The 21185-nt window shown below is 39.5% G+C and overlaps 1 protein-coding gene across 1 annotated transcript in view; it reads right to left on the minus strand.

Moving 5' to 3' along the window:
• The window catches only part of MASTL (microtubule associated serine/threonine kinase like), a 32091-nt gene extending 28493 nt beyond the window's left edge, over positions 1-3598 (minus strand). The window contains exons 1-2 of the mRNA XM_043967445.1: positions 3298-3598; positions 803-940 (exon numbers count right to left, since the gene is read on the minus strand). Coding sequence (XP_043823380.1) covers positions 803-940; positions 3298-3546 — 387 coding nt within the window. The 5' untranslated portion in view covers positions 3547-3598. The remainder of the gene's footprint in view (positions 1-802; positions 941-3297) is intronic.
• Between the last annotated feature and the right edge of the window lie 17587 nt (positions 3599-21185).

Here is a 21185-nt window from a genome sequence, read left to right on the forward strand (position 1 = left end):
CAAGGCAGTTAGTGAGGTGGAATCAGAGTTCAAGAGAAAGACTAAGGTGGGAAATAAAGATCTGAGTATCATCTGCATAGACAATATGAAAAAAAGAGAAAAGGGCCTAACACAAAGCCTTGGGGTATGTGCAACCACAGTTAGAGGGTCTGATATGGATGATGAAAGACCAAAAAAGGCTGAAAAGTAGTGGGACACAGGTAGGAGAACCAGCAAAACCCTGGGAGAAGGGAGGATGAGGAATGACCAATGGACCTGATAATTACTTTAAGAATGTATGGGGGGCAGCTAGATGGCGGAGTGGATAGAGCACCGGCTCTGGAGTCAGGAGTACCTGAGTTCAAATCCGGCCTCAGACACTTAACACTTACTAGCTGTGTGACCCTGGGCAAGTCACTTAACCCCAATTGCCTCACTAAGAAAAAAAAAACAAAAAACAAACAAACAAAAAAAGAATGTATGGACCATCAACTCCATCTATTTTTATCTACTAAAACTACCTACCATAAATTTCTTCAAAATTATTGGGAAGGACAGTACTGTTCTTAATGACATACCTAACCTGCCTAATTTTTTAAGTACCACAATTCATTCATTCATTTCAGAAATGAAAGCACTGTCATACATTAGTATGATATCCTCAAAAATCACTTTAAAAATCACTGCCATCTCCTACTGCTGTCTCTTAGAACTCATACAACATTGGAACAATACTTCCACCTTTTCTCAAGTGCAAGGCTATAAACATTGGGTACTCACACCTTTATTTTATTCATAAAAACATTTCCATTGCTTTACTCACCAAGTAGACATTGTTGGCTGATTGTAGTGAATAGTACAAATGGACAATGAAGGGACTTTTGCTGAGTGCCAGTGCATCTCTCTCAGCTTGCACTTGATGAGTCATGTTTTTGTTGATCATATCTGCTTTTTTGACAACCTATAAAAAGAACTATGATAGTTAGTTATGAATTTTTTCAACTATAACGTGTTCATATTCAGACACTTATACCTTATATATTTCCACTTGCCCAATTCTAGTTTTTAAGGAATGATTTTCTTCAGTAAGATTTTGTACCTCTTTTTCCATTTAGCCAATTCTGCTTTTTAAGGAGTTTTTCTCTTTAATAAAATTTTGTACTTTCTTTTCCATTTGGCCTATTCTGCTTTTTAAGGAGTTCTTTTTTTTTTCCAGTGAATTTTTGTGCCTCTTTTACCATTAGGTGAATTCTGTTTTTTTAAGGTATTATTTTCTTTGGTATTTTTTGACACCTCTTTTACCAAGCTGCTAATTCTCTTCATAATTTTCTTGCACCACTCTCATTTCTTTTCCCAATTTTTCCTCTACCATTTATCTTTTTTTAACTTCCAGGAGGGGCTTGGGTTCAATTAGCATCTTCCTTTGAGGCTTTATGTGTAGCTGTTTGCATATTACTGTCTTCTTATGAGTTTATGTCTTAGTCTTCCCACAATTGCATTTAAATTTTTAAATTTTTTTTTATGAGGCAATGAGGGAGTTAAGCGACTTGCCCAAAGTCACACAGCTAGCAAGTGTTAAGTGTCTGAGGCCAGATTTGAACTCAGGTCCTCCTGAATCCAGGGCTGGTGCTCTATCCACTGCACCACCTAGCTGCCCTCACAACTGCATTTTTAAAAAGATATGTCATCTGTATTTTTTAAAAGTACTTATAATACAGACAGAATTGAGTTTTAGATCTGGATTCAAAACTCCATTTTTTAACACTTACTAACTGTGTGACCTTGGCCAAGTCACAACTCTGAGCTCCAGGACACTAACAGACTAGAAGGACAGATGGATACCAACAAACTCATGGTTCCTTGATATGATACAGTGAGAATGAGAGATAATATGATAGTTCAAATGTGGGGAGAAAATAGGTAAGGGTGGGCATCATTAAATATACATAAATTTCAAGTTACCTCTAGTTAATAGTTTTCAGTTGCAAAGGTAAAAGCTGGGTAACATAGCCTTTATACTTCTTAATGAGTACCTGTTGCATATAAATTTGTTTTATGCCTTTTAATAACCTTTCACAATTATCAATTATATTCACCATTTAAATTCAGAAATAATCTTCATACTCGCCAACAAACTTTTTGTTTCAGTAAAAAGTAAAAGATCAAAAGAAAGATAGCAGCAGCACAAATAGTCCAATTCTAAACAGTCTAATCAATATTAATGATTAGAAGAATGTAGCAAGTGCCTTTCAATTGATGATGCCCATGTCATTGTGATTTCTTTTACTCATCTTTAGCTCCTCAAGAGCAATGGTACAAACTGCACAACATGAAGTAAGTCAAATAGCTACGATTGTTTCTGAGGAAATGACATTCTAGAACAAAACTGGCAAATGTCAAGAGTTGACATAGAAATATAGGCCTTTTAAAAAATCAAGGTATTATCATAGTATGATAACATGCAAACTTGTATGGCCTTCTTGCTATTGCCAAAACTTTTAATTTCAATTCTAGCCTAAGTAACTTTACCCAATCTGACACTCATACCTGAAATGTAAGGTTCCTTAGAAGCAAGGACTATTTTTTGCCTTTCTGTGCATATCTACCCCAAACTTAGCATAGTGCTTGACACATACTAGGAGGTTAATAAACCCTTAGTGACAGAATGCAGTGTACTGGCTCAACACTACGTCTATATGCTTAGATTCCTTTAAAGCCCACCTGAGGCACTGCTTCCTATGTTAATCTCTTCCAGTTTTTCTTCCCCAAATTATCTTGTTTACTTATCTGCATGTTCGCAGTATTCCATAGGTACTATTTTCGTTTTGTTTGCGTATTCCCCATGCCAGCACGGTATGTTGCACAAAGTAGACATTTAAATGCTTACTGAATTTAATACTAAAATGGCTCTGGGACCCCAATGATGCGGGTACAACCCCATGTCCCCCATGACATCCTTTACCGCAGCTATTCTTCAAAGGTCCTTGTTTGTACAGTATTGCAGTCTGCTCAAGCCCACCATGAGCCTCTCCACCATCATCATCATAGCTAGCCTTTATATAGGCTTTGAAGGTTTCAGAGCGCTTTACGAATATCATCTTACTTAATCCTCAGAACCACCTTAGGAGATGGGTACCGTTACCAGCCTCATTTCACAGATGAAGACACGCTCTCTTCAGGGTCCGTGCCAGGAACTGGGGCTCCACACCTCCTTCCCCCGCCACTGGCAGGGTGTGAGCCGGCCCCGCCCACAGGCACCCCGCAGCAGGGCGGACCTCGCCCTGCTTCACCCCACCTTCTCCTCCGCCCCCGCCTCACCTTCACGGCGTATAGCTTGCCGCTTTTCCTCGCCAGATACACTTTCCCGAAGGCCCCCCGGCTGATGGGCTTCATGATGGCGAACTCCTCAATGGAGGGGGGCCTCGGCACGGGGATCTGCTTCGGCTGCTCCTCCGCCGCCTCACCGCCATCGTCGCCTCCGCCGCCTGCGGACGAGGCTTGCTCGGCCGAGGCGCTCGGCGTCTCGCCACCCTCCGGCTCCGCGCCGCAGGCGCTCGCCCACTCCATGGCGGGCCTCCCTGCAGCCCCCCAAAACACAGGCGCCTTTCTGAAGCCGCTACTCCCGCCCCTCGGTTTCAAAATAAAGCGCCCGCCCCGCCGTTCGCTTACGGGAGGACGTGTGCAACGTCACCGCGCTTCGTCCCATCGGGCGCTGGGACCCTCCCTGTGACGTAATGACGCTGGCTTTAGGGGGGTGGAGGGGGTCGATGACGCTACGCGCTTTCACAGCCCCGCCCACAACTTCTGGAGGAAGGGCTGGGTTCCGACCTCGGCATCTGCCATCCTTGGTGTCCTGTTCCCGCCTTCTCAACGCACCTTTGAGGAGAAACAGCACTTAAAGGCCTTTTTCGTGTTTTTAAAAATGCTTTTTATAATCATTTCTCTAAATCCCAGTTAGCACGCGATTGGCTTTGGCAACAGCGTGGATGGGGGGGGGGGAGGAGGTTGGAGGAGTGTGAGGCCGACTCCTAGCTTGGGAGCTCCGGGGGCCGGGAGGAATTCTGGTTTGGATGTACTGAGTTTAAGATGGATGCTGGGGGGCGGCTAGGTGGCGCAGTGGATAAAGCACCGGCCCTGGATTCAGGAGTGCCTGAGTTCAAATCCGGCCTCAGACACTTGACACTTATTAGCTGTGTGACCCTGGGCAAGCCACTTAACCCCCATTGCCCCGCAAAAAAAAAAAACAAAACAAAGATGGATGCTGGACTTTGAGTTTGTAATGTCTGAAAATCAGAGGTCTGGAAATAGAGATTGGGGTGGGAAAGGTAGATTTGCGAGTCATCGGCATAGAGATGGTAATTAAATCTATGGGAGCCGCTGTGAACACCAAGCACAGAGGGCCCAAGTCGGGGCCACAAAGCCTTTAGTGTCATAACTCTTTCCTGCCTCTCCTCCCTTTTCCTTCTCAGTTTCCATCGGGGAGAGGAGCCCCCTAGTTATGAAGCTTCCCGAGGCTCTATCCCCATGCCCTCCTTTTCTTTTTTCTCTAGACTCTTTCTTGATGACTCCAGCAGCTCCATGAATTCAATTTAGGGGCAGTAGGTGTGGCAGTGTACTGAGCATATAGTTCTGGAGTCAGGAAGACCTGAGTTCAAATCCAGCCTCAGTCACTTAGTAGCTGTGTGACCCTGTGTGAATCACTTAACCCTTTTTTGCCTCAGTTTCTTAATCTGTAAAATGAGCCAGAGGAGGAAATGGCAAACCACAGCAGTGTTCCAGGCCATCCTTGAGTTTCAGTCCTGAATCATTAATTGCCTGCTGGACATACCACCCTGGATATCCCAGAGACATCTCAAAATCAACACATGCAAAAGTGAACTCATAGAATTGTCCCCAAACCTGCCCCTCTTCCGTATTTATCTATTTCTGTTGAAGTCATCACCATTACTCTAACCTCTCAGGTTCATAACTTCGATATTATTGCTGCCTCCCCCTTCTTCCTCAATAAACATATAGGTGGTAGTTTGTTAAATATTGCCATTTCTACATCCTCTCAGATCTGACTGATAATCTTTACTCACACACGTCCACCATCTTAACCTTAGTAGACCTCTACCTAGTTATCTTTGTCTAAAGTTTCTACTTTGGTCCATCCTCCACACTAGGGCAAAAGTGATTTTCCTTAAGCACAGATCTGATCATGTGACTCTACAGCCTGATTCCAGCAACTACCTATTGCCTCTAAAACAGAATATAAACTCCTCTGTTTAGCTTTTAAATCTCATCACAAACAGGCTCCAACCTTTCTAGTCTCATCTGACGTTATCCCCCCCACACACACACTCTGTGATCCAGAGGGATTGTTCTCCTGTTTACACAATAGTCCATCTTCACTCTCTATGCCTTGAATACTTGCATTACCACATAGCTAGAATGCATTTCCTCCTCACCTTTACCTCTCAGAAGCTCTTTTGCTTTAAAATGTAGTTCAAGTAACACCTAGCATTTATCCTGGCTCTCTGAAGGTTATCAATGACCTCTTACTTGCAAGATCCAGGGGCTTCTTTTCAGTATAGTTTATTCTACTACAATTCTACCAACATTTAACAAAAGGCTACTGTGTTTAAGGAGCTATGTTAGTTGCTAGTGATTCAAAGACTTAAAAAACATTAGTTCCTGCTCCAATTGGTACAACATCTAAAAATTTTAAAGAAGTTAAATGAGTTAGAGCAGGAAATAGACAATAAAATTATACTAGTGGGGGACCTCAACTTTCCCCTCTCAGAACTAGATAAATTTAACCAGAAAATAAACAAGAAAGAAGTTAAGGAGGTGAATGAAATTCTAGAGAAGTTAGATTTGATAGATCTCTGGAGAAAACTGAATGAGAATAGAAAGGAATAAACCTTTTTCTTAGCAATACATGGCACCTACAGAAAAAATGACCATGTAGTAGGGCATTAAAAACCTCACAACCAAGTGAATAAAAGCAGAATTATCAAATGTAAGATTTTTAGAACATAATGCAATAAAGGCACATTCAATAAAGGGCAGTGGAAAGATAAGTTAAACATTAATTAGAAACCAAATAATCTAATCCTAAAGAATAAAACAAAGAACAAATCATAAAACAATCAATTTCATTAAAGAAAACAACAACAGAGATAACATGTCAAAATTTATGGATGCAGCCAATGCATAATTAGGAGAGAATTTATATCTGAATTCGTTACATCAATAAAACAGAGAAAGAGCAAATCAGTGAATTAGGCATACAGCTAAACTAGAAAAAGAAGAAATTAAAAATCTCCAATGAAACACCAAACTGGAAATCCTGAAAATTAAAGGAGATTGATATAATTGAAGAATTAATAATAAAATTAGAAGCTGTTTTTATGAAAAACAAAGACATAAAATAGAGAAACCATTATTAATTTGATTTTAAAAAGGAAGAGAATAAAACCAAATTGCCTAGTATCAAAAACAAAAGGGTGAATTCACCACCAGTAAAGAGGAAATTAAAACAATTATTAGGAGCTATTTGTCCAGTTATATGCCATAAATCTGACAATCTAAATGAAATGGATTGTAACGATTGAATGACGCCACCCTGCTGGATACTTACTGTAGAAGAGTTCTGCCCATGAAGTGAAGGTCTCTGAGGGGCAAGACCAGGAGTCTTTTCTTTGGCATCAGGAGTGACGCGGGCTAGTGGAGGAGGAAGGAGAGGACTGGGCGCTCAGTCTCGCGCTCTTTCCTCTGGACTCGGGTGGAGAGCGGAGCTAGAAATGTGCTCTCCCTTTAATAGATAGGAATCTAGGCCTTTCTCTTTACCAAATTCTTGTTTTCCTTAATAAATGCTTAAAAGCCTAACTCTTGCTAAAGTTTATAATTTATTGGCGACCACTCATTAGATATTTTAGACAGTTTAGCTAGAATTTTAGCCCTTAACAGGATGAATATTTACAAAACTAGAAATTGCCCAGATTAAGAGTAGAGGAAATATAATATTTAACCCAACCTTGGAAAAAGAAATTGAACAAGTGATCAATGAGCTCTGTAAGAAAAAAAATCACCAAAAAAAAAGAAAAAAAGGGGCAGCTAGGTGGTGCAGTGGATAGAGCACCAGCCCTAGATTCAAGAGGATCTGAGTTCAAATCTGGCCTCAGGCACTTGATACTTACTGGCTGTGTGACCCTGGGCAAGTCACTTAACCCTCATTGCCCTGTTAAAAAAAAAAAAGAAAAAAAAATCACCAGGGCCAAATGGATTTACAAGCAAATTCTACCAAACATTTAAAGAACAATCAATCCCAATACTATGTAAACTATTTGGAAAACTAGGTGAAGGAGACCTGCCAGATTCCTTTTAGGACATAAACATTGTGCTGATACCTAAACCAGGAAGAGTGAAAACAGAAAAAGAAAACTATAGACCAATATCCCTAATGAATATTGATATAAAAATTTTAAATAAAATACTAGCAAGGAGATTACAGTAATATATCACAAGGATCATATACTATGATTATTCCAGGAATGCAGGGCTGGTTCAATAAGGAAAATTATCAGCATAATTGAACATATTAATAACAAAGCCAACAGAAATCTTATGATTATTTCAATAGATACAGAAAAAGCCTTTGACAAAATACAATACTTTCCTATCAAAAACACCAGAGAGAGGGGCGGTTAGGTGGTGCAGTGGATAAAGCACTGGCCCTGGATTCAGGAGTACTTGAGTTCAAATCCGGCCTCAGACACTTGACACTTAGTAGCTGTATGACCCTGGGTAAGTCACTTAACCCCCATTGCCCTGCCAACCCCACCTCCCCCCCCAAAAAAAACCCCCAAAACAAAAACACCAGAGAGCATAGGAATAAATGGGTGTGCATGTGTGGGAGAATATGCCCCAGATTTGTGGAGGGAGTTATTTTATAACTTTTCCTTTTATTATGTCATCTTGGTAAAGGGATTTGCTTTTTCTTTTAAATACATTTTAATTGATATCTTTTGGTTTTATATTATATACATTTCCTATTGTAGCCCCCCTCAACCACCTCTGAAAATAAACAAAAAAGGGAAAACAGCAAAAAAAGTTCAACAAAATTAACCAAAATATCAAAAAAGTCTCACATTATATGCAATATTCCAGATTTTTGGACTCCAGTTTTGGCAAAGGAATTGAAGGAGATATCTTTTCATATTTCTTCTTTGGGACTAAGTTTGGTTATCATAATTACAAATTCAGTCTTGATTGTTTCTTTATCATTGTTGCTTCCACTTACATAGCTGTCATCATTTTGTATAGTTCTGGTTTTCTTGACTTCACATGGTATCAGTTTGTCTTACTTATGCTTCTTTGTCTTTATCATGTTCATTCTTTCTTATGAGAGAGTAATATTCCATTCCATTAAGGTAGCACAACCTGTGTAGCCATTCACCAATACCTGAGGATCCACTCCATTTATAATTCTTTGCTACTATAAAATTTTGGTGTATATGGGGGTGTATCATTGAACTCCTTGAGTTGTAGGCCTAGCAGTGTAATCTCTGGGTCAAAGGCTAAACAATTGTCACTTTCTTAGCATAATTTGAAGTTGCTTTACAGAATGGTTGGATCAATTAACAATATATTAGTGTACTTTTCTCAAAGCCCTTCAACAATGGCAATTCCCATATTTTATCACCTGTGCCAATTTGCTGATTGTTAGGTAAAACCTCACAGTTGTTTGATTTATAGTAAATGCCTTTGTTGAGAACTGTCAACTGACAGACTGTTAAAATCAAGCACACTAGTAAGTCATGGTATTAGAGTGCAGGCTCCAAGAACCTGGGAGTAACGTGAGGAAATATTCACAAGTATGAGTAAATAGCCTATTTAAAACATGGTAGGGAGCAGAGCCAAGATGGCAGTGGAAAGACTGTGACTCTCCCATGCTCCCAAACAAACTGTCCACATACTCCAAAAATAATGCCATAAGACAACTCCTGGGAGCAGCATAATCCACAGAAAGAAACAGAGTGAGACTATTTTACAGCCAAAGACATCTCAATTAGGTGACTGGGATCACCTGATGTTCAGGGCAAGAGAGAGAGCACAGTGTGGTACAGAACCAGCCCTGGCAGGCCATGCCTCCAGAGCCTCAAATCTTCAGCAGAGCCTCTTCTGAGCTCAGCTTGCAGACTGTGAGGGGAATAGCTGCAGGTCTCTGCTGGGAACTGGGGTGGGGTGCTCATGTTCTGAACCAGCAAGCAACTCACACCAGCAGACCACCCAGTTGGGGAGGGGCACAGGAACAGCAAGCTTCCAACCATAGAGAATCAGATTTCAATCAGACATCTGCTTCCTGGTCAAAGAGAAAGCAGGCCATGGTTACTTATAGGTCAGGCAGGCTGAGGATGAGCTTAATCACCCCCTGGGTCACGCTGTAGCTTGGGACAGTACATCTGTGGAAGCAATGCTACATGTTAGAAGAGTTAAAAGCCAAGAAATAGCAGTCAAGATGATTAGGCAGAGAAAGCAAGCAGACCATAGAAAGCTTCTTGGGGGTAGGGTAGACCAGACATATACCCTCAGAAGAAGATAATAACAAAGTTAAAAGCTCCTACGTCCAAAACTTCCAAGAAAAATATGATTGCCTGAGGACTGGAAAAACTCAAAAAGGACTTTGAAGACAAAGTAAGAGAGAGGGAAGATTTAGAGAGGAAACGGATAAAATGGAAAGTGAAATGAGAGCAGTACAGGAAAGTCATGAGAAAAAAGTCAACAGCTTGAAAAACCAAATGAAAAGGAGATACAAAAGCTCTCTGAAGAAAATAATTGTCTAAGAATTAGGATTGAAAAAATGGAAGCTAGTGGACTTTATGAGAAATCAAGACACAATAAAGCAAATCCAATGAATAAAAAAATAGAGGGCAATATGAAATATCTCCTTGGAAAATAGATCCAGGAGAGATAATTTGAAAATCATTGGACTACCTGAAAACTATGATCAAAATAAGAGTTTAGACATCATCTTCCAAGAAATTGTCAGGGAAAATTGCCCAGATATTCTAGAATCAGAAGGTAAAATAGAAATTGAAAAAATCCACCAATCACCTCCTGAAAGAGATCCCAAAAGGAAAACTTCCAGGAATATTGTAGCCAAATTCCAGAGATTCCAGGTCAAGGAGAAAATATTGCAAACAGGTAGAAAAAAGGAATTCAAATACTGTGGAGCTACGGTCAGAATAACATAAGATCTAGCAGCATCTACATTAAAGGATCAGAGGGTATAGAATACAATATTCTGGAAGGCAAAAATCACCTACCCAATAAAACTGAGTATAATCTTTCAGGGAAAAATGAGACTTCCATAAAAAAGAGGACTTTCAGGCATTTGTGATGAAAAGACCTGAACTGAATAGAAAATTTGACTTTCAAATACAAGACCCTAGAGAAGCATAAAAAGGTAAACAGGAAAAAGAAATAATGAGGGATATTAAAAAGTTAAACTGTTTACATTGATACATGGGAAGATAATACTTGTAACTCATAAGAACTTTCTCAGTATTAGGGCAGCTGAAAGGAATATACTTAGAGGGCACAGGTGTGAATTGAATATGAAGGGATGATATCTGTAAAGCATTTATTATGAGGGATATTAAAAAGTTAAACTGTTTACATTGATACATGGGAAGATAATACTTGTAACTCATAAGAACTTTCTCAGTATTAGGGCAGCTGAAAGGAATATACTTAGAGGGCACAGGTGTGAATTGAATATGAAGGGATGATATCTGTAAAGCATTTATTTTTTGTTTATCCTTGTTTTTTGTGGGGCAGGCAGTGTGGGATAGCTTATGTCTGGAGCCAGATTTGAGCTTGGGGCCTCCTGGGTCCAGGTCTGGTGCTTTGTCCACTGTGTCACCTAGCTGACCCATGATGACATCTTTAAAATAAAGTTAAGGGGGGGCGGAGCCAAGATGGCAGAGAGGAATCAGCAAGCTGCCTGAGCTCTCCTTCTGTTCCCTCAAAAAGAACATTAAACAAGCCTCTGGACAGATTCTGAAACTACAGAACCTGCAAAGAGACAGAGAGACACAGTCTTCCAACCAGAGATAATTTAGAAGACTTCAGGAAAGGTCAGTCAAAAGGGAGGTGCAGCACAAGGCGGCAGCGCCGCGCCGAGGGGGGTCAGGGCAAGTCAGCAGGAAGCTATGGGCAACAGCCGAGCAACTGAGGCCCCTGGATCCTGGCCCAAAAACGTGGTGGTGCAGCAGGACAGTGGAAAAATCCACCTGCACCAGCCCAGAGGGTAGGTTGCCAGCTGGAGGGCCACGAACAGGATAGACGTGACTAGGCCCACTGATCCCAGCACGCTGGGATCAGATGTGCAGGGTGGGGGAACTCCACACACTATAAAGGCCTCAGTATAAAAAGCCAGTGACACAGCACCTATACCCCAGCACAAGAAGCTCAAAGCAGGGACCCTGGTACCCCCAGAGCAGACCTCAACTTAAAAAATAAATAAATAAGCTGCAATAATGAGTAAGACACAAAAAAGAGCCCTCTCAATTGAGAGCTTCTGTATCAACAGGGAAGAGGCAAACACAAACTCAGATGAGGACAATACTCTCAAATTGCCTTCTCAAGAGGGAAGGTAAATTGGTCTCAAGAACAAAAAGCCTTCCTGGAAGAGCTCAAAAAGAATTTTTAAAATCAATTGAAAGAGGTAGAAGAAAAAATGGGGAGAGAAATGAAAGCAAAACAAGAAAGCTATGAAAAAAGAATCAGCAGCTTGGAAAATTAAGCACAAAGATTGACTGAAGAAAACAATTCGTTAAAAAATTCATCTGGCCAAATGGAAAAAAAGGTGCATAATCCCATTGAAGAAAACAATGCCTGAAAAAATTCATTTGGCCAAATGGAAAAAAGGTGCATAATCTCACTGAAGAAAACAATGCCTAAAAAATTTAAATTGGAAAGCTGGAAGATAAGGAATCCATGAGACACCAGGAATCATTCAAGCAGAATCAAAAGAATGAAAAAATAGAAGAAAATGTGAAATACCCCATTGGAAAGACAACTGATCTGGAAAACAGATCCAGGAGACACAATTTGAGAATCACTGGACTGCCTGAAAGCCATGATCAGAAAAAGAATCTAGACACCATATTCCAGGAAATTATTAAGGAGAACTGTGCTGATATTATAGAATCAGAGGATCAAATCATCATTGGAAGAATCCACCGATCACCTCCTGAAAGAGACCCCATAAGGAAAACTCCAAGAAATATTGTAACCAAATTCCAGAATTATCAGGTGAAGGAGAAAATACTCCAAGCAGCCAGAAAGAAGCAATTTAAATATCATGGAGCCAGTCAGGATTGCTCCTGACCTGGCAGCTTCAACATTAAAGGACCGCAAGGCTTGGAATATGATATTCCAGAAAGCAAAGGAGGTTGGATTGCAGCCAAGAATCTATTACTCAGAAAAACTGACCATTCTCTTTCAGGGGAAAAGAAGGACATTCAATAACATTAGGGACTTTATGAAAAGACCAGGACTGAATAGAAAATTCAATCTTAACATACAAGATTCAAGAGAAGTTTAAAAAGGTAAACAGAGGGGAAAAAAAGTTACTCAATTAGGTTAAACTGTTTACATCCCTACACAGGAAGATAATACTCATAACTCTTAAGAACTATAAATGTATTTGGGCAGAGAGAAGGACTATACATAGAGGGTTTAAATATAAATTGTCTTCGATGTGATGATACAAAGAAAATTAAGGGGTTAAAAAGGGAGTCTATGGTGTGGAAATTTATTTTGATTTGGGGACCCTACCTTTAGGCTGAGATTAGAAAGCCTTAGGCCTTCAGGGTCTCTTCCCTTCCCCCTCTGCTTCAGCTGAGCCATAAAGCCCCGTGGGCCATACAAGACGCGAGGTCAGACAGCTGGGGGGAAGAAAAAAGCCCCCAGCTCCCTCTGACCTGATCGGAGCTATCTGAAAGATCCCGGATAGCCTGTGCTGAGGCATGAGCTGCACGAGCACCCCCCCACACACACACACACACACAGCAGCTGCAGCCCTGGCTTGCAGATTAGCTTGGTCTATGGGGGTGCAGGAAGCCCCGAGATTTGAGTGGAGAGAAGAAAAGGTATATATAGACCTGGGAGTTAGACAGCAAGGGGGGCGGACAAGGATAGAGGGGTTCAGTCAGACGGGGGCAGACGAGAGAGGCTGAGGAGATTAGAGAGCCTGACAAAGTACAGGGGCTAACAGGAGGATTGGAGGCCTGCGGACAAGACTAAGAGGTTCGGACAAGGAGGGGGGGGGCGGGAGAGAGGCTGAGAAGAGGTCAAGCGGTGGCTGACGAGACAAAGAGCAATGTGGGACTAGGAGCAAAGGTGGCAGAAGACAGACTGAACAGGAGGCAGCGGAGAGCACAGGAGCGTCAGCACAGGGTACAGGTTGGAGAAAGTGAAGATTAAGAGGAGTTAGAAGAAAGTAGCTGAGCAGGGAAAGTGTAAAGTGCCCTGAGGCCGGAGGTAGCTAAGGCCCTTATTGTATTCAAGAAGTTCAAAGCGCAGCAGGTGGGAAGCAGTGGAAAGAGACCGCAGGAAAGCAGTCAGGTTGTACATTTTATTTCCCTGTATTCTTAATTTCAAATAGTATCTCATAAATAAACTCTGCTTTGATTATTTAGATAAGAGCTTCTTAATATTTTGCTTATCAATTTGGGAGTGGAGCAGTGTGGTGGAACTTTATAATTGGCCCATATTGAATTAAATGCAGTCAGATAGCCTAGCCAGTTAGTCAACAGTCCCAGATTAAGTACTCCAGTCATATTAGCCCCCCAAATTTAGGCTAGTCATTTAAAAATATTTTCACAATGGGGAGAAGAGGAAAGGGGAGGTAGAATGGGGTGAATTACATCATATGAAGAGGTGAAAAAAAAACCCTATTACAATAGAGGGAAAAGAAAGGAGGGGTGAACATTGTTCCAACCTTACCCTCATCATATTTGATTCAAAGAGGGAATAATAATATACGTTTATTGGGATAAAGAAACTTAGCTCATTCTTTAGGGAAGCAAAAGGGAAAGGGAAAGGGGGGGACTGATAGAAGGGAGGACAAAAGTAAGGGAGAAAAGGGTAAAGAAAAGGGAGGGGGGTGATAAAAAGGGAGGGCAGATCGGGGGAGGCAGGGGTAAGAAGTAAAACGTTGATGAGGAGGAATGGGTGAAAGAAGGGCGAAAAAGTACAAAGGGGGTAAATAGAATGGAGGGGAATAGACAGTAATAATAACTGTGAATGTGAACGGGATGAACTCTGCTATAAAATGGAAGTGAATTGCAGAGTGGATTACAAACCAGAATCCTACAATATGCTGTTTACAAGAAACACATTTGAAGCAGAGAGATACACACAGAGTAAAGGGAAAAGGCTGGAGCAGAATATATTATGCTTCAGCTAAAGTAAAAAAAGCAGGGGTAGCAATCCTTATCTCAGACAAAGCACAGGCAAAAATAGGTCTCATTAAAAGAGATAAGGAAGGAAACTACATCTTGCTACAATGTACTATAGATAATGAAGCAATATCAATATTAAATATGTATGCACCAAGTGGTATAGCATCCAAATTCTTAGAGGAGAAGTTAAATGAGTTACAAGAGGAATTAGACAGTAATACTATACTAGTGGGGGATCTGAATCTCCTCCTTTCGAATTAGGTAAACCTAGCCGAAAAATAAATAAGAAAGAAGTGAAAGAGGTAAATAGATTACTAGAAAAGTTAGACATGGTAGATGTCTGGAGAAAATTGAATGGGGATAGAAAGGAATATACCTTTTTCTCAGCAGTACATGGCACATTTTCAAAAATTGACCATGTATTAGGGAACAAAAACATTATAGTCAAATATAGAAAGGCAGAAATAGTAAATGCATCCTTCTCAGATCGTGATGCAATAAAAATTACATGTAAGAAAGAGCCATGAAAAAGTAGAATGAAAATCAATTGGAAACTAAATAATTTCATTCTAAAGAATGAAAGGGTCAAACAACAAATCATAGAAACAATCAATAACTATATCCAAGACAATGACAATAATGAGACAACATACCAAAATCTATGGGATGCAGCCAAAGCAGTGCTTAGGGGAAAATTTATAGCTCTAACTGCTTACATGAATAAAAAAGAGAAAGAGGAGATTAATGAATTGGGCATGCAACTTAAAAAGCTAGAAAAAGAACAAATTAGAAATCCCCAATTAGATACTAAACTAGAGATCCTAACAATTAAAGGAGAAATTAATAAGATTGAAAGCAAAAAAAACTATAGAATTAATCAATAAAACTAAGAGCTGGTTTTATGAAGAAAACCAATAAAATAGATAAAATATTGGTTAGTTTGATTTTAAAAAAGAAAAGAAAAAACCACATTACCATATCAAAAATGAAAAGGGTGATGTTACCACCATGAAGTGGAAATTAAATCAATAATTAGGAATTATTTTGCCCAACTGCATGCCAATAAATTTGACAATCTAAATCAAATGGATAAATATTTACAAAAATACAAACTGCCCAGGTTAACTGAAGAGGAAATAAAATCCTTAAATAAGCCCATAATAGAAAAAGAAATTGAATAAGCCATTAATGAACTCCCTAAGAAAAAATCCCCAGGGCCAGATGGGTTTACAGGTGAATTTTACCAAGCATTTAAAGAACAATTAATTCCAATATTATACAAATTATTTGGAAAAATAGGTGAAGAAGGAGTTCTATAAAATTCGTTTTATGATACAAATATGGTGGTGATACCAAAACCAGGCAAAGCAAAAACAGAGAAAGAAATTTATAGAGCAATTTCCCTAATGAATATTGATGCTAAAATCTTAAATAAGATATTAGCAAGGAGATTACAGCAAGTGATCACCAGGATAATACACTATGACCAGGTGGGATTTATACCAGGAATGCAGGGCTGGTTCAACATTAGGAAAACTATTAACGTAATCAACCACATCAATAAGAAAACTAACCAAAATCATATGATTATCTCAATAGATGGAGAGCAAGCTTTTGACAAAATACAGCACCCATTCCTAATAAAAACCACTAGAGAGCTTAGGAATAGGTGGAGCTTTCCTTAAAATAATAAGCAATATCTACCTAAAACCATCAGCAAGCATTATATGCAATGGAGATAAGTTACAGGCCTTCCCAATAAGATCAGGGGTGAAACAGGGATGTCCATTATCACCCCTATTATTTAATATTGTACTAGAAATGTTAGTTTTAGCAATCAGAGAAGAAAAAGGAATTAAAGGAATTAGAATAGGCAAGGAGGAAACAAAACTATCACTCTTTGCAGATGATATGATGGTATACTTAGAGAATTCTAGAGAATCAATTCAAAAATTACTTGAAACAATTAACAACTTTAGCAAAGTAGCAGGATATAAAATAAATTCACATAAATCATCAGCGTTTTCTATACATGACCAACAAAGTCCAGCAGCAAGAGATAGAAAGAGAAATTCCCTGTAAAAGTAACAGTAGATAATATAAAATACTTAGGAGTCTACTTGCCAAAGAACAAACCCAGAACTCTATGAACACAATTACCAAACACTGTTCATACAAATCAAATCAGATCTAAATAATTGGAAAGATATCAATAGCTCATGGATAGGCAGAGCTAATATAGTAAAATGACATTGCTATACTAAATTACGTTGTACTTATTTAGTGCCATAGGCCATCAACTACCTAAAAATTATTTTATAGAGCTAGAAAAAATAATAACAAAATTCATCTGGAAAAACAAAAAGCCAAAAGAATATCAAGGGGAAATAATGAAAAAAAAATGCACAAGGAAGGTGGGTTAGCTGTACCAAATCTGGAGCTTTACTATAAAGCAGCAGTACATAAACTATCAGGTACGGCTAAGAATAAGAGTGGAATAGGAAGTAGGAATAGGCTAGGCACAGGAGACACAGTAGTAAATGATACTAATGTAGTGGTTGATAAACCCTAAGACTCTAGGCTTCTGGATAGGAACTCAGTATTTGACAAAAACTGCTGGGAAAACTGGAAGATAGTATGGCAGAAATTAGGCATAGACCAAGCATCTTACACCTCATACTAGAATAAAGTCAAAATGAGACATGATTTAGAGCATAAGAGTTGACACCATAGGTAAATTAGGAGAGAAGGAATAGTCTACCTCTCAGATCTTGGGAAAGGAGAACAGTTTTGACCAACACAAGAGATAGAGAATATTATGAATGCAAATGGATGTATTTGATTACACTAAATTAAAAAGTTTCTGTACAAAGAGAAGCAATGCATCCAAATTAGAAGGAGGCAGAAAAGCTGGGAACATTTTTTATGGCCAGCACTTCTGATAAAGGCCTCATTTCTAAATATATAGGGAACTAAAGTCAAATTATTAGAATCCAAGTCAATCTCAATTGAAAAATGTCAAAGGATATGAACAGGCCAGTTTTCTGATGAAGAAAATCAAAGCTTCTATTCCCATATGAAAAATGCTCTAAATCACTATGATTAGAGAGATGCAAATTAAAACAACTCTGAGGTATCACCTGACAGCTATCAGATTGGCTAAAATGACAAAAAATGAAAATAATAAATGTTGGAGAAGCTGTGGAAAAATTGGAACACTAATGCATTGTTGGTGGAGCTGTGAACTGATCCACCTTCTGGAGAGCAGTTTGGAACTATCCCAAAGGGCTATAAAGCTGTTAATACCCTTTGACCCAGCAATACCTCTTTTGGGTCTTTTTCCCAAAGAGATCATGGAAAAGGGAAAAGGACCCACATGTACAAAAATATTTATAGCTGCTTTTTATGTGGTGGCAAGGAATTGGAAGTTGAGGGGATGCCCATCAATTGGGGAATGGCTGGACTAGTTGTGGTATATGAATATAATAGAATACTATTGTGCTGTAAGAAACGACGAGCAGGAGGAGTTCAGAGAAACCTGGAGGGTCTTGCATGGGCTGATGATGAGTGAGATGAGCAGAACCAGAAGAACATTATACACAGTATCATCAACATTGTGTGTTGATCTACTGTGATGGACTATATTCTTCTCACCAATGCAATGGTACAGAAGAGTTCCAGGGGGCTCATGATGGAAGAGGATCTCCAAATCCAGGAAAAAACAAACTGTGGAGTATAGATGCTGAATGAACCATACTATTTCTTTTGTTTTTGGTGCTCTTGTTATTCTATTTTGAGTTTTTTCTTCATTGCTCTGATTTTTCTCTTATAACATAACTAATGCAGAAATATGTTTAATGTTATTATACATATAACCTAGATCAGATTACCTGCTGTCTAGGGGAGGGGTGAGGGAGGGGGAGGGAGGGAGAAAAATCTGAAATTTGAAAGCTCGATAAACAAATGTTGAAACTATCTTACAGTGTAAACTGGAAAAAAATAAAATACTTTTATCAGAAAAAAAAGTTAAGGTGGGGGCAGCTAGGTGTGCAGTGGGATAAAGCACCAGTCCTGGATTCAGGAGGACCTGAGTTTCAAATCTGACCTCAGACCCCACACGTACTAGCTTGGTGACCCTGGGCAAGTTACTTAACCCTCATTGTCCTGCCAAAAAAAAAGAAGATTAAGGGGTAAGAGGAATGCACTGGAAGAACGAAAAGAGGGAGAGGTAGATGGGGTAGAAGTAGCTCACATGAGAGAAACAAGATAAAGCTTATGAGTAGAGGGGAAGATGGGGAAGGAGGGAGGGGTGAGTGAGCCTTACTTTCATCAGAATTGGTTCAAAGAGTGAATAACATAGATCTCAAGTGGGTATAGTAATATATTTGCCCTGAGGGAAAGTGGGGAGGGGAAGGGGAAGAGGGGAGTAAGAGTGAAGGAAGGGAGGGCAGATGGGGGAGGGGCAGTAAAAAGCAAACACTTTGAGGAGGGATAGGGTGAAAGATATAGAAAATAGAATAAATATCAAGGGGAGGGAGATAGGAATGGAGGGTAATACATTAGCAATAGTAACTGTGAAAAAATGATGAGCAGGAGTGCTATTAGAAGGATGTATGAAAATGCAAATCATCAATAGAGAGAAGAACTGATAGTATTTGAATACAGAAAAATTTTGTTAGTTCCTCTTTCTAAAGTTGTCTATGTTCTTTCAGAACTTTGACTAATGTGAAGATGTTTTGCATAACTGCACATGTATGACTTATATTGAATTGTTTGATTGAGTAGGGAGGGTTGAGGAGGGAGGAAGAAAATTCAGAATACAAAGTTTTTTTGAAATGTGAAAAAATTTGTTTTTTTTTCTTTTTTTACATGTAACTTGGGGAAAATTCTAAATAAAATTTCTAAAAAAAAACATGGTAGGAAATGGTGGTAGGTAATGGAATATAGGGGAACCACAAGTTATCCAACTAGCTGAAACTCAGGGTTAAGGGAAGTGTATGAATAAGGTTGGAAACATATCATAAATTTCAGATTTAATGAGGAGCTTAGAGGTTCTCTAGTGTAATGATTGGAATGACGCCACCTGCTGGAGACTTACTGTAGAAGAGTTCTGCCCATGAAGCGAAGGTCTTTGAGGGCAAGACCAGGAGTCTTTTCTTTGGCGTCAGGAAGTGACGCGGGCTAGTGGGAGGAGGAAGGAAGACACTGGCGCTCGCTCTCGGGCTCTTTCCTCTGGACTCTGGCGGAGAAGGGAGCTAGAAATGTGCTCTCCCTTTAATAGATAGGAATCTAGGCCTTTCTCTCTCTCTTTACCAAATTCTTATTCTCCTTAATAATGCTTAAAAGTCTACTCTTGCTAAGCTTATAATTTATTGGCGACCACTCATTAGATATTTAGACAGACGAGCTAGAATTTTAGCCCTTAACACTAGTCAAATATGTGGATGAACAAGATTCTTCTTTGCAATGTGTCTAACAAGTAGTCATCCAGTGAGGGAGGGTAGTGAAGTCACTACCTCCCAGGACATGATTCCACTTTTGGATAGTTGTAATTTGTTTGATTTTGCCCAGAATTATTTATTTTAATGATTGGAATTGAAGTTAACATACATATTCAAAAGAAGACAACAGAGTGAAGACATTCAGGTTCATGGAATCTCAGTTCTATCAATCTAAAAACCGTAATTTTAGTATCACCAAGGATCACTGTTGACCAGCAGTGTGGCTCAGAATACTGCCATTCAAGAATAAGAGTTTTGAGTGATGGTCTTTTATATCACCTTCACTTCTCAGCATATGCCTCCTCTCCTCTCCCCCAATACCTTGAGAGCCATTCCATATAATAAGGAATAAAAAATAAAGAGGGGAAAAGACCATCTAGCAAAATCAACCACCACATCATGAAGCTGATAGTATATGTTGTGTCACACTTTCATAGGCTTCATCCTCTGTAAAGAAGGGAAACACAATCTTATTGTGTTTGTTTTGCTGTTTCTGTTTGCTTTACTTTGTATCAGTTCATATAACTGCCTTGCCTCCCAGTATTCTTCCTAGCCATCATTTTTTTTTTTTAGACTTGCCCAGGGTCACACAGCTAGTAAGCGTTAAGTGTCTGAGGCCGGATTTGAACTCAGGCACTCCTGACTCCAGGGCCAGTGCTCTATCCACTGCGCCACCTAGCTGCCCCCTGGTCATCAATTTTTAGAGGACAGAAATATTATATTACATTCATGATCCATAGTTTGTTTAGCCATTGCCCAATTTTTGGGCATCTATTTTGCTTCCAGTTCTTTGCTACTGCAAAAAGTGCTGCTATTTTTGATCTTCGAGCTCTTTGGAATATAGGACTAGCAGTGGAAATTTCTGGTTCAAAGGGTATGGACATTAGCATAATTCCAAATTAATTTCCAGAATAATTGGACCAATTCACTGTTCCACCAACAGTATATTGATATTTTCACAGATCCAGCCAATGGTATTTTGATATTTTGCCATCTTTATCATTTTTGGACAGCTGTAATTGTTCAGAAAGTTTCCTTATATCAAGCCTGAATTTATCTAATTATCTTCTATCCATTGCTGCTATTTCTGCTCTCTGGGACAAGCAGAACTAGTCTTCTCTCTCTATGAGTCATTGTTTCAAAACTTGAAGACAGGTATCATATCTCTGAGTCTTCCCTTTTCCACACTGAATATTCCCAGGTTGACCAGTGCTCACATAGTGTAATCTGAAGGCCCTTCACTCTC

Source organism: Dromiciops gliroides, chromosome 5 (assembly GCF_019393635.1).
Source record: "Dromiciops gliroides isolate mDroGli1 chromosome 5, mDroGli1.pri, whole genome shotgun sequence".
NCBI classification, from domain to species: domain Eukaryota; kingdom Metazoa; phylum Chordata; class Mammalia; order Microbiotheria; family Microbiotheriidae; genus Dromiciops; species Dromiciops gliroides.